The sequence below is a fragment of the Procambarus clarkii genome, chromosome 40, assembly GCF_040958095.1.
Source record: "Procambarus clarkii isolate CNS0578487 chromosome 40, FALCON_Pclarkii_2.0, whole genome shotgun sequence".
Classification (NCBI taxonomy): domain Eukaryota; kingdom Metazoa; phylum Arthropoda; class Malacostraca; order Decapoda; family Cambaridae; genus Procambarus; species Procambarus clarkii.
In genome coordinates, this window is record NC_091189.1 from 29,022,313 (window position 1) to 29,035,007 (window position 12,695).

General features: G+C 49.1%; 1 protein-coding gene across 1 annotated transcript in view; it reads left to right on the plus strand.

The window, feature by feature from the left end:
• The window catches only part of LOC123758001 (WD repeat-containing protein 11), a 133,624-nt gene that overhangs the window by 51,426 nt on the left and 69,503 nt on the right, over positions 1 to 12,695 (plus strand). The window contains exons 12-13 of the mRNA XM_045742107.2: positions 8,515 to 8,783; positions 12,114 to 12,232. Of these exons, the coding sequence (XP_045598063.2) occupies positions 8,515 to 8,783; positions 12,114 to 12,232 (388 nt within the window). The remainder of the gene's footprint in view (positions 1 to 8,514; positions 8,784 to 12,113; positions 12,233 to 12,695) is intronic.

Consider the following 12,695-nt stretch of genomic DNA (forward strand, 5'->3'; position numbering starts at 1 on the left):
GGTTTCGGCGGAGGCTTTCAAGCCTGGTCCTCCTGCTGGAGCTAATGGATCTGACCAGTAGACTCCCCTTCGTTCCTGCTTTTTCGGCAGCTCGCGCCTTTTCTTTAGAGGCAGGGGGTTTGGAGGCCAGCTCAGCCCTGGATCTTCCGGGGTGAGGTTCCTGGGGCAGGGGAGTGGTTGACATGGGGTCCTTGGGCCCCATTGGACCCCGCCTGAGTTTTTATACCCTCGGAGCAGGGCTTGGTGTTACAAGGAGATGGGTTCTCTTTTGCTCCCTCCTCATACGAGTTGGATTTGAGCTGAACCCTCCCCGGGTTTGGCTCCATGATCTCGTGGGTTCTTCGGTCCTATCCTTCCAGAGGTTTTCGGCTTCCAACATCCCATCACAGGTGGCGCGGGAAGCCCTTGCGGCTTGTCCCCTGCGTGACTCGGATTATGCTTTCGTGATGGATCCATGTTCCTTCGTGTATGGATCTTCGTGTCCGTAATGGGTTTGTTATGAAGTTCTGGAGTAGTCCTGGTTAGCAGACTGCCCGCTCTTTTCTTTGGAGGCTTGGCACATTCTGTCAGTCCCACGCGCTTAAGTGGAGGGAGGCTCAGACTGCGCTGCAGGTTTTCCTGGGGGGTGACTTAGAGCATCTCAATGCTTGTTTGTTCGCCCCTGCCCTTCTGCAAGATGTTGGTGTGATGCAGCTTTATGTGCAGGTTCCCTCCCTTTCGACTGTATTGGTTGCAAACGATTTGTGTACACGTGGCCTGCGGGCTTCAGCCGTGTGTTTCTTCTCCCTCCTCGAGCTGCCCTTGGATTGGCTTGAGTTGGATGTGAAGATGCTTGGGGGGGGGGGGAATTTTACTTGAATATTTTATAATTTTATGCGGCAATTCAAATTACGTTGTTTATGGTATAAAAATTTTTGGAAATGGTCAGTTTTGGACTTCCTCGTTGAAAAACTATGTTAATCCGGAAAATGTGCTAATCCGGCTGAGAGTCCTTCCCATACAGTTCAGATTAGCGGGTTTATACAGTATCTGATATAAGAATAAGGAAAAGCAGTGGTGCAAGGACTGTACCCTGAGGTACAGGGCTTTTAACTGCGCTTAAACTCGATTTTATTTGATTGGGAGTTTTTGTATCCCCTTTCCCTGTACGAATTCGATTTGGGGTCGGCCCCCCTTCCCCCAGGTTCAATTTTGGATTCCTTTGGGTTCCTTGGCTCCCTCTTTCCAGAGGTTTTCTGCCTCCCGCATTTCACGTAAGGGGGTTGAGGAGGCTCTTGCTGCCTATCCTCCTGCATGACCCGGATTTTGCCTCTGTGATGGATCCGACCTCGTTTGAGTTCAGTTCTTCTTCTTCCCCATATTGGATGCATTATGAGGTTCAGGAGTCATCTTGGCTGGCAGACTGCCCTTTCTTTTCTTTGGGAGCGTGGCACGAGTTTTGTCGAACCCACACGCTTGAATGGCAGGGGGTTACTACTGTTCGGCAGGTTTACTGGGGGGTGATTTTGAGTGCCTCATTGCGTGCCTTTTCGCTCCTGTGTTTTCTTGTGATGTAGGCCTTCTGCCGCTGCACTGGCAGGTTCCCCTCCCTTTCGGCTGCTTTGGTGGCTGAGGATTTTTGCACCTGCGGGCATTTGGCCTTGGTCTTGCGTTTTTTCCCTTCTCGAGTTGTCCTCGGGCTGGCTTGGGGAGAACGTGGAGGCGTTGAGTGCCGGGCCTTTGTCTGGGGCGCTGGCCTCAGCGACCAGGGTATCAGCTGCACTGTTGAAGCTATTTGCGCTGATACTCTGGGAAGCAATGTGTGTGTGTTCATTGCCTATCGCCTTGCGTGTCGCCAGGCCATTCTCGCTCTCTCCTTGGAATCTGCTTTGGCCCTGGCTCTTAGATTTTCTTTGCCTTTTTGTCCCCTGATGTTTGTGGACAGTGCAGTGACTCAGTTTATGTAGGCAGCCTCGTCTAGTTGCCATCCTCTTTCGGAGTTGTTGGTTTTCCGGGGTTGCCGTTCTTGCAGACGGATCATGCCAGGGCTTGGTGGTTCTTCTGGTCGAGGTAGGCCCCTTGGTGCTAGTTTCAGAGCCATCGCTTTCTTCAGCGATGGCGTTGTCAGGTCGGCACAGTGTTCGCTCTGCTCGTCGGCCTGCTCCTTGTAAGGGGCGTCAGCCTTTTTGCTGCAGTGTGCCCCCGTTGATGGGGCACTAGGAGTGAGGCTGGCTCTGTTTGCTCACGATTGGTCCTACAGTTCGTGGATGCATTGGGTTGGGTCCTCCTGCTTCTGGTGGCGTTGGGCTACCAGAGGCTCACCATAGGCCACCAGAGGCCACCCCTCCGAACCTCTTCCTTCAGGGGGTTCGGGGCTAGCAGGGCAGACTACTTCTCCTTCGCTCCATCTGGTCATCTTGGAGTGGGTGTGCTTGGGCATGGTCGAAATGACCCCCGTCCCTCAAGTGGGTTTCCAGTTTGTTTCAAATACCGAAACTGAACTATGTGGATCTTCGGTTCATTCTGGACTTGTCCTGTCTTAACCGCTGGATTCCTTGTCCTTCCTTTTGGATGACCATTCTGTTCCAGGTCCGGCTTCTCTTGGAGCTGGGTTGTTGGATGGTTTCTCTGGACCTCTGGGACACGTATTGGCATGTCCCGATTCACATGGGTTCAGGGACTGGTTAGCTTTCATCATGAGACGACGTGTTTTCCGCTTTTGTCGCTTTTTTTGGGGGGCTTGAATCTGGCATCTTGCATTTTCACGCATCTTACCTGGGTCATGGTGACTTGTCTGCTTCTGCTAGGGGTTTGGGTTCTGGCCTACTTTGATGACTGGTTGTGTGCGCTCCTAGCCGGTCAGCTTGTCTGCTCGTTAAAGGTGTGATTCTTTCCCAGATCACCGGGTTCGGGTTCATGGTGAACTGGAGGAAGTCCGATTTGGTTCAGTCCCAGTTCAGACATGGCTGGGCCTCGTGTGGGACTCTCAGACCGCAGTTGTGCGGGTGTCTGATCTTCACCATGCTGGTTTACCCGCCGGGTCGGATCTGGCTTCGGTGGCTCTTCTGTTTTTTTCGGGAACGTCCCTTCCACCTCTCTTGCAACCCCTGGGTCCACACCCCAAGAGCCTTGCGTCAGTTGCTGCGTCGCTGGCTTCCTCTTTGGCTTCCTCTTCAGGTTTTTCGGGATTCAGTGCTTTGGAGCCTCCTGAGCCCTCGCTGGATGTGTTCACAGATGCCTCGTTTCCCAACTGGGGCTTTGTGACCAGTGCTCGCCAGGCCGCCCAGGCTGGCCAGGGACGGTGGGTTCCATCTTTTCCATCGGCTTCACAGGCCAGGGTGAGTGTTTGCAATGGTTTGACTTTCGCTGCAGAGGGCTTGGGTTGCTCAGGGCTCTACGATCTGGCTCCATTCGGACTGCGCTCTCGTGGTTCATTGTCTGAACCACTGGGGTTCCCTTCAGTCCTTGGCTCTTTGGGGCTGGTTGCTTTGAGTGGATGCTGACTCGTTCAGTTTGCTCTGTTGGATGTACGGGCCCCCAGAGGTGGACCTCTTCGCATCGGCGTGGTCCCGGAGTCTCCCGACTGCGGAGCCGTCGCAGTAAACATTTTTCGGCAGGACTGGTCAAAGTGGGGTTACCTGTACCTCTTCCCGCCAGTCTAGCTGTTGCTATGGGTTCTGGCTCAATTGGAGTCTTCCCATGGGAGAGTCGTCCTTGTGGGCCCCGTGGTGGCCAACCCAGTCTTGGTTTCAGGCGCTTCTTGTTCGGTGTCCGAGCCTTGGGCATTTTCCGCAGCTTCGCCTCTTCCAACAGATCGGGCCAGTCCGGTACTTGGCTGGTTCAATCCACTCCTCCGCTCTTCACGTCTGGTCTTTTTTATGTGGGTGTATCATCACTTGTATGGTGATCATGTGGCTTCATTGATGGTGTCCTACCTGTGGTCTTCATCTCAGTGACAGTATGACGTCTCTTGGCGTTCATTTCCCCCATTTCCTCTCTCCGTAGGTTGTCTTTCTGTTCGGTTTGTTTTATTCTTTCTTTCTTGGCTCTTTCAGGACTGTCATCTTATGCTAAATACTATTGCCTCTTATTGTGTGGCGCTGGCAGAGCCGCTCCAGCTTGCATTCGGGGTGGATGTTACTTCCGTCCTGTTCCGTGATCTTTCTCATGCTTTGTTTCACCTCCAGCCTGCTCATGCGCCACCTGAACAGTCCTGGTCTTTGGACCAGGTGCTCTCTTTTTCTTTCTTCCCCTCAATTTGTAGTGGCCTCTTCGATTCAAGATTGCTTTCAGAAGGCTCTTTTTCTGTTGGCATTGGCCTCTGGGGGTCAGGTTGGTGAGCTTCATGCTCTCCTCCAGTGCAGAGGTTTCTGTTCTTTCGGTCCTGGTGGTTGTTTTGTTCAGTTGTAGCCATCTCCTTTTCTGGCAAAGAACGAGACATCAGGCTTCTGGAAGGGCCCCTTGAGTTATTAATGCTTGGTTAGTCAGGCCGGGGTTGCATCATGTATTGTGTCCAGTTGTGGCTCCTTGCCATTATCTGTGCGCCTAGGCTTCTGTTGCTGTGGACGCACTTTGGGTTGATCCGATTTCCCTTGTTCCCTGTTCCAATGCTCGGGTCTCTCAGGTCATCCGCAGGGTTATTAATTAAGTTTAGCCAGCCTGCAGTCTGCCCTCGTGCCTATGATGTTCATAAGTTCATAAGTTGTTGCTCTGGCTGCTGTGTTTGGGAACATGTATGGAGCTCACATTCGGGCATGGGGGTTTTGGGGGTCGAATAAGGTCCTGGCCGCCCGTTATTTGGTGAATGTTCCTGGTGCCAGTCATTCATGTGTTGCCTTAGGTCGCAGGTTGCAGCCAGTTGTCTCGTCTTCGAGTTTAGGAATGCGGTGCAACTGCCTCTCGAGTAAGTCCCTCTTTTGCTTATCTTTGGTTATGTAGCTCCAGGGAGCCGAAGGGGCTTCTCCACAGAAAACCAATGTAGAATGTAATGAAACGCCATTTTCTGTGTGAGCCCCAGAGGCACCCTGGCCCCCTTCCTCCCTCCCTCCCTCCCTCCCTCTGGTCGGTGGTTTCGTTTTTGATGCTCAGCCTCCGAACTGAATGTTTGGGCAGCCAGTGTGGGAAAAGCTGCCCGGACAAGCGGCGCATCATTGGTGGATGACATTTGCTTGTTTCCTTTTCTTTGAATTGGTGTTGTTTCTCTGTTCGGTCTTGGATTTTTCAGAATGTCCTTCCAAGTGGGGTTTGTTTTGAGATGCCTACCTTTCTGGGTGTCTAACCTTAGTTGATGGCAGATATGAGATAACCCCTAAATACAAAGGTTTTTTCCTCGGGCCATTGCTCCTTGTGTCTCTCTGAAGGGGCCAGGTACTTTGTTTCTCTCATGCACATAAGCAATTAAGTTATGTTTCTAGACTTTGAATGACCAGTTTGTTATTAGATCCGATTGGTATGCATTAGCTGTAATCTTTCCTTGTCTGGGCCCCAATAATGCAATGGTCACAGGCTCCAAGTGTCATTTGAATTATAGTACATGTTCTATTTTCTCAATACTGTCTGTATATACCTTATTATGGGTATACTGTACTTCAAGTCAAGTGTTGATCATGAGTCCTCTCTTCTTTCTCTTGTTGGATTCATTATTGGCTTCAAGAAGGATTTGTTCACCTTTGTTTAACACTTTTGCCAGCACAGGGCGCCGTGCTAGCGAAAGTGTTAAACAAAGTCGGGTCGCCCGCGAATCGACGATTCGGCTCCATTCGGACTGCTCTCTGGTGGTTCATTGCCTAAACCGCGGGGGTTCGATGCGGTCCTTGGCTCTTTGCTGTTATTTGAGCGCTATGGCTTCTGTGTCCAGGGACGCTCTTTGGGTTGATCCGGTTTGCCTTCTTCCCTGTTCACGGGTTCGGGTTTCCCAGGTCGTCCACAGGGTTATCAAATCCAGCCAGCCTGCGGTCTATCCCCGTGCTCATGATGTCCGTAAGTTCGCGGCTCTTGCTGCCGTCTTTGGGAACATGTCTTGGTCTGATATTCGGGCGCGTTTTTTTTGGCGGTCAAACGGGGTTCTGGCTGCTTGTTACCTCATGAATGTCCCTAGGCCCCATTGGACCTGTGTTGCTTTGGGTCAGCGGTTGCAACCAGTTGTTTCGACTTCGAGTTGAGGAGTGAGCGACGACTGCCTCCCAGGTAAGTCCCTCTTTTTCCGTCTGTGGGTAGTTAGCTCCGGGAAGCTGACGGGGCTCCTCCCAGAAAACCAGCATTGAATGTAATGAAATGCCATTATCTGGGTGAGTCCTGGAGGCTCCCTGGCATCCCTCCCTCCCTCCGGTCGGCGTTTGTTTGGGGTTTTTGACATCCAGCCTCAGAACTGAGGTGTGGGTAGCTGGCGTGAGGGGTCTGGGGCTCCCCTTCCCCCCTCCCAGGGCAACCCGTTCTCACAAACTTAATAAGTCAATATTGACTTATTAGTGGCGTGCATAGGTGACATACTAAACATAATAGTTTCCCTTGAAAAGCTTCATAGAAAACACCGACCTTGCCTAACCTACTTAGTATGTTAAAATAAGCATCTTATAGCTTCGTAATTATAATTGTTACTTAACCTATTATAGGTATAGGTTAGGTAATAATTGTAATTACGAAGCAATAAGATGCTTATCTTAACATACTAAGTAGGTTAGGTAAGGTCGGTATTTTCTATGAAGCTTTTCAAGGGAAACTATTATGTTAAGTATGTCACCTATGCACATATTTAATAAGTCAATATTGACTTATTAAATTTGCGAGAACGGGTTGCCCAGGGAGGGGGGAAGCTGCGCAGACAATGGCGCGGCGGCGTGTGACGTCATACTAGTTTGCTCGTTTTCTGTTTGGGAGTTCTATCCACTAGTTCGGCTTTTGGTAGCAATTTTAACCAGAATAGGGGTTTGTTTTGGCGTGCTTATCTTTGGAGTTATGTATTAACTCCATACACATGACTGATGCCAAAGTTTGACATTAGCATATCAGCCTGGGATAGCTCTGGGAAGCCTCCGGGAATCACCCAGAAAATGGCGTTTCATTACATTCAACGCTGTTTTTTTCACTTTTCCCACCTCACTTTTCGTGCTATGTCATTTATTTTGGTATCAAATAGTTCGTAATAGAATTCTCTAAAGGGATCTACGCTTATACATGTAAAGTCAAAAGGCCCGGTACGCCACCCGCATCAAACCTGAAAATGGGCTGAGCGTTTCCCGTGAGCGCGCACCTGCACTAAAATGTTTATACGGTTTTCACTTTTCCCACCTCAATTTTCGTGCCACATCATTCATTTTGGTATCAAATTGTTTGCGATAAAATTCTCTAAAGGGATATATGCATATACTGTAAGGTCAAAAGGCCCGGTGCGCCACCCACATCAAAGCCGAAATGGGGCTGAGCGTTACCCTTGAGCGCGCATCTGCACTAAAATATTTATACTCTTTTTACACCTCAATTTTCATGCTACATCGTTCAGTTTGTTATCAAATTGTTCACAATAGAATGCTGCAAAGGGATATTTGCATATAAGAACATACAAGTCTCACTTTTCCATACTTTCGATGAACACTCGATAACTTTTCCCTCAAATGTGTTTGTTACTGCTTTCGTCATGGATTGGCTCTGTTCTTGATCACTATCCATCTTGAAGTCAATTTAAAGTGTTTATAAAACAGGTAAGAACAAATACCTGAGATAAAATAACTGGAATGTAGAAACTTTTCGACTCAAGTGGAGGCCGCAGCTTTCACGAGCGAGGTCACGAGAACAGTGAGCCTCCAGTGTAGGTGGGCGCCCACATGGCAGGAGTCAGGATGCCACGCGGGGTATACAGAGAATGGGCAGATGTTGGCACGCATTTTAAAATGTCCCATAGTATTTGGACAATAAATCAAATTTTTAAAAATATTTAAATTAATGACGCCGTTTGCATCATCATGCACTCTCCGAATTTTGGTTCTGTGATGGAATATGCGTGATCGAGCAGCGAAAGTGTTAAAATTTCCATGTACATATGAACATAAGAGTTAGGGAGCACTGCAGCACAACATCTGGCCTACACCAGATGGGTTTTGCCCAAATTCATTCTCCCTTCGGCCTTCATGCACACACCCATTACCAAGACCTGGGAAACTGCTTGTCACAACAATGGTAAGAAGCCTAAGTACAGGCTTCCTGTCTTTGACAGTGGGAATTATAAGTCGGTGTGCTGGAACTGAAGAGGCAGCGTATTGAGCATATAGATATTGACTAAATTATTTAAAAAAAAAGCCTTTCAACTGTGTCTCCTCCGTCTCCTCCTCCTCCTGATGGAATGCCACAGTCACTGCTCCAAGATAGACAATCATATCCTGTATGGTATATTTACAGTATGGCATGATACTACCTAGCTTTGTCTTCAGGGTATTACCACTTTATTAGTTATACACACTTAATCTGGCTTGGTGCATTTTATATTTTTGTAAATTACAAATTTATAGTTTCTTCCACAACTGACCTACACAACCTTTGCAGACAATATTTTATCGTGGTCTTCCGAGAAGATCCATTTGAATTGTGGGATGCAAGGAAACTGGTACCACTACGGACAATGCCACGCCGGTTCCCTAGGGTATCAGCTCTGGAGTGGTCCCCAACCAGTCACGTCAAGACACGGCGAGAGTCCGAGAGCCACAGATCATTGTCAGAGTCTGAGCCTGGGAAGAATGAGTCGGTGGTTCCCAAAGAGGCACCACAGACTGAAGTATCGATGACGGAGTCTATGTTATCACTTGCTGATGTGGGTATGTATTAATGTTTTGCATATTAATGTCAAGTTTTAGCAGCAGGGAATAGAGTTATGAAGAATTGTTGAAATTTTGATTGATGTGTTAGAGTAGACTGTTAAATGAACAAATCCACAAGGGCCGTGACGAGGATTTGAACCTGCGTCCGGGAGCATCCCAGACACTGCCTTAATCGACTGAGCTACGACAGGGTAAAAGGGTTTGTTCATTTGATGCATCACGTTAGTGTGATCTCTGTGTGTAGTGTTAGACTGTTAAATGTGAGTGGGGATTAATATTATGATGATGGAGAGAGAGAGAGAGAGAAATTGTGTGTGTGCATAAAATATACTCAACTGGTGAGGTGTCCTGAAGTTAAGTTTGTCAAGGTCTTCTTGTAGCACCCTACAAGTCTTCTTCAGTTCATCCTCTCCTCATTAACTTGGCATCATCTGCAAACATTGACATGTATGAGCTCATTCTCCTTTGTGAGGTCATTTATGTAATTTAAAAATATGAAATGGTCACAGAACCTTGTGGAACACCACTTTCCATTCTTCTCCAGCCTGACATATCCTCTCTTACTATGACCATTTATTTCGTATCCATCAAGTACTCCAATACCCAGTCCAGTGTCTTGTTATCCCCACATGTCTCTTCATCTTTTGTGAGGAAATGTATTGGAATCTTTTTGGAAGTCAAGGAAGATACAGGCTACCCATCCTTCCTTGTGTTGTCTAATTTTGGTGACCCTGTCATAGAATTCAATCAAGTCTGTTAAGCATGATTTTCCCTCTGAAATTGTGTTGTGTTTCTGTTATAAAATTAATTCTTCCCAAATGTTCATCAATCCTTTTTCTGATGACTTTTTCTAGCAGCTTGCATGGAATGTCCTTTAATGACACTGGCGTGTAGTTTAGTGTTTTATGTCCGTTTCCCCTCTCATGAATATTGGAACTACATTTGAATTCTCCAGATTTCAGGTAGCTCTTCCATCTCTAATGGAATATTGAACACTATAGTAAATGGGTAACAAGATTCCTGCAGCTTCCTTTGGTAATGATGGCAGCATCTAGCCTGGTTCTACTGCTTTTGTTACATCTAGCTCTTCCAGGTGTCATTTTACCTTTTCTACATTAACCTCAAATCTGTCACGTGTTGTTTCTGGTCATCCATTGTTGCCCTTACCTGGACACCAATCTGGCTCCGGTTAGTAAACCACTTAGAATCTCTTGCCGAGTTCTTAACACACACTTCTTGCCATTCTCCAAGAGTGTTCTTCCCTGTCCCCACTGTCTGATCAAATGCTCTCATATCATTGTTTTCATCCTTACATGGCTGGACAATTGCTTAGGTTGACTCTGCTTTTGCCACAATGTCATTTTCAAACTTCTGTCCTGCTGCCCTCCTGATTCTGGTATATTCATTCCTGGCCTCCTTTAGTGCCTCACTATTTGCTTCTGTACTCATGTCTCTATATTTCTTCTGTCTTTTGTGTTAAACTTCAAGAGTCATGAGAGCTTACTGGTTTAGTTTGGAGGATGAACAAGTGGATGATGGTGGACTGATGAAGAGAGTGTATTTAAGTGACTTTGGGGGGAGTAGGAGGAAGGGAAGGAGGAGGAGGGAAGGAGGATGGAGGAAAGGAGGGAGGAGGCAGGAAGGAGGAAAGAAGGAGGAGGCAGGAAGGAAGGGAGGGAGGAAGGAAGGGAGGGAGGGAGGGAGGAAGGAAGGAAGGAAGGGAGGGAGGAAGGGAGGGAGGAAGGAAGAGAGGGAGGAAGGAAGGAAGGAAGGAAGGAAGGAAGGAAGGAAGGAAGGAAGGAGGGAGGGAGGGAGGGATGGAAGGAGGGAGGGATGGAAGGAAGGGAGGGAGGGAGGGAGGAAGGAAGGAAGGAAGGGAGGGAGGAAGGGAGGGAGGAAGGAAGAGAGGGAGGAAGGAAGGAAGGAAGGAAGGAAGGAAGGAAGGAAGGAAGGAAGGAGGGAGGGAGGGAGGGATGGAAGGAGGGAGGGATGGAAGGAAGGGAGGGAGGGAGGGAGGAAGGAAGGAAGGAAGGGAGGGAGGAAGGGAGGGAGGAAGGAAGAGAGGGAGGAAGGAAGGAAGGAAGGAAGGAAGGAAGGAAGGAAGGAAGGAAGGAAGGAAGGAAGGAAGGAAGGAAGGAAGGAAGGGAGGGAGGCAGGAAGGAAGGGAGGGAAGAAGGGAGGGAGGCAGGCAGGAAGGGAGGGAGGGAGGAAGGAAGGAAGGAAGGGAGGGAGGCAGGCAGGAAGGAAGGGAGGGAGGGAGGCAGGAAGGAAGGGAGGGAGGCAGGAAGGAAGGGAGGGAGGCAGGAAGGGAGGGAGGGAGGCAGGCAGGAAGGGAGGCAGGCAGGAAGGGAGGCAGGAAGGAAGGGAGGGAGGGAGGCAGGCAGGCAGGAAGGGAGGGAGGCAGGAAGGGAGGGAGGCAGGCAGGGAGGGAGGCAGGCAGGAAGGGAGGGAGGGAGGAAGGAAGGAAGGAAGGGAGGGAGGCAGGCAGGAAGGAAGGGAGGGAGGGAGGCAGGAAGGAAGGGAGGGAGGGAGGCAGGAAGGAAGGAAGGAAGGGAGGGAGGGAGGGAGGCAGGCAGGGAGGGAGGCAGGCAGGAAGGGAGGGAGGAAGGAAGGGAGGGAGGCAGGAAGGGAGGGAGGGAGGGAGGCAGGAAGGGAGGGAGGCAGGCAGGAAGGAAGGGAGGGAGGGAGGGAGGGAGGGAGGGAGGCAGGGAGGGAGGCAGGCAGGCAGGCAGGCAGGCAGGCAGGCAGGCAGGCAGGCAGGCAGGCAGGCAGGCAGGCAGGCAGGCAGGCAGGCAGGCAGGCAGGCAGGGAGGGAGGGAGGGAGGGAGGGAGGGAGGGAGGGAGGAAGGGAATGAGGCAGGCAGGCAGGGAGGGAGGCAGGCAGGCAGGAAGGGAGGGAGGAAGGAAGGGAGGGAGAGGGAGGGAGGGAGGGAGGGAGGGAGGGAGGGAGGGAGGGAGGGAGGGAGAGAGGGAGGGAAAGGAAGGGGATGGGGAAGGGGGAGGAGAGGAGAGGAGAGGAGAGGAGAGGAGAGGGGAGGGGAGGGGAGGGGAGGGGAGGGAAGGGGAAGGGGAGGGGATGAAGAGAGGGGAGGAAGGAGGAAGAAGAAGACAGACAATGACCTGGAAAACAGGATGACTTTTTAGTGCTGGTGTAAAGAAGTGGGGATTGATTGTGAAGTATGCATGGATTATTACGTAGATGTATGTATCATAATTAATGCAGAGGTATCATAATCATACAAATGTATCATATTCATACAAATTTATCATAATCATGCAGAGGTATGTTTCATAATCATGCAGATACATATTCTGTCGTTCCTTTAGGAGGGGACCGAACAAGCATTGCCAAAGAAACCTTCGTGTTTACTGACACTGAGGGTCAGTTGTATCACTTCTCAGTTGAGGGCAATGTGATTAAAGATGGGACAAAAGTGCCTCCGGATGTAAGTACTATATATTTATAATGTTATTTTGTACTATGCGTGGATTTTGTTTAGTAATCAGAATTCCTGTTTTCTACCACGAGGTTGAATAAAATTAAATATTTAGACAGCAAGTTACAATACCATGGCTGAAAATTAGACATTTAACTCACACATGTGAAAATAAAGGAAGTGACGACATTTTGGTACATCACTTCCTTTATTTTCACATGTGTTGCTGACTGTCTAAAAACAAAGATGTTTATTTTTATGTCTGAATAGTATCTAAAACAACCAATTTGAATATTTATCCTGCCAGGTTATTGTGTTCATACATTTGCCAACTTTGAAATAGAGATGTATTTGTGTAATTACCAGCTTGTTGTGTAAGAGGACCGAGCCCAAGCTTTGTGTTCACTCTCCCTTTGCATATCTAAAGTATTTACTTCTGGGTGGTTTTCATCCCGTCATGCTGTCTCACGAG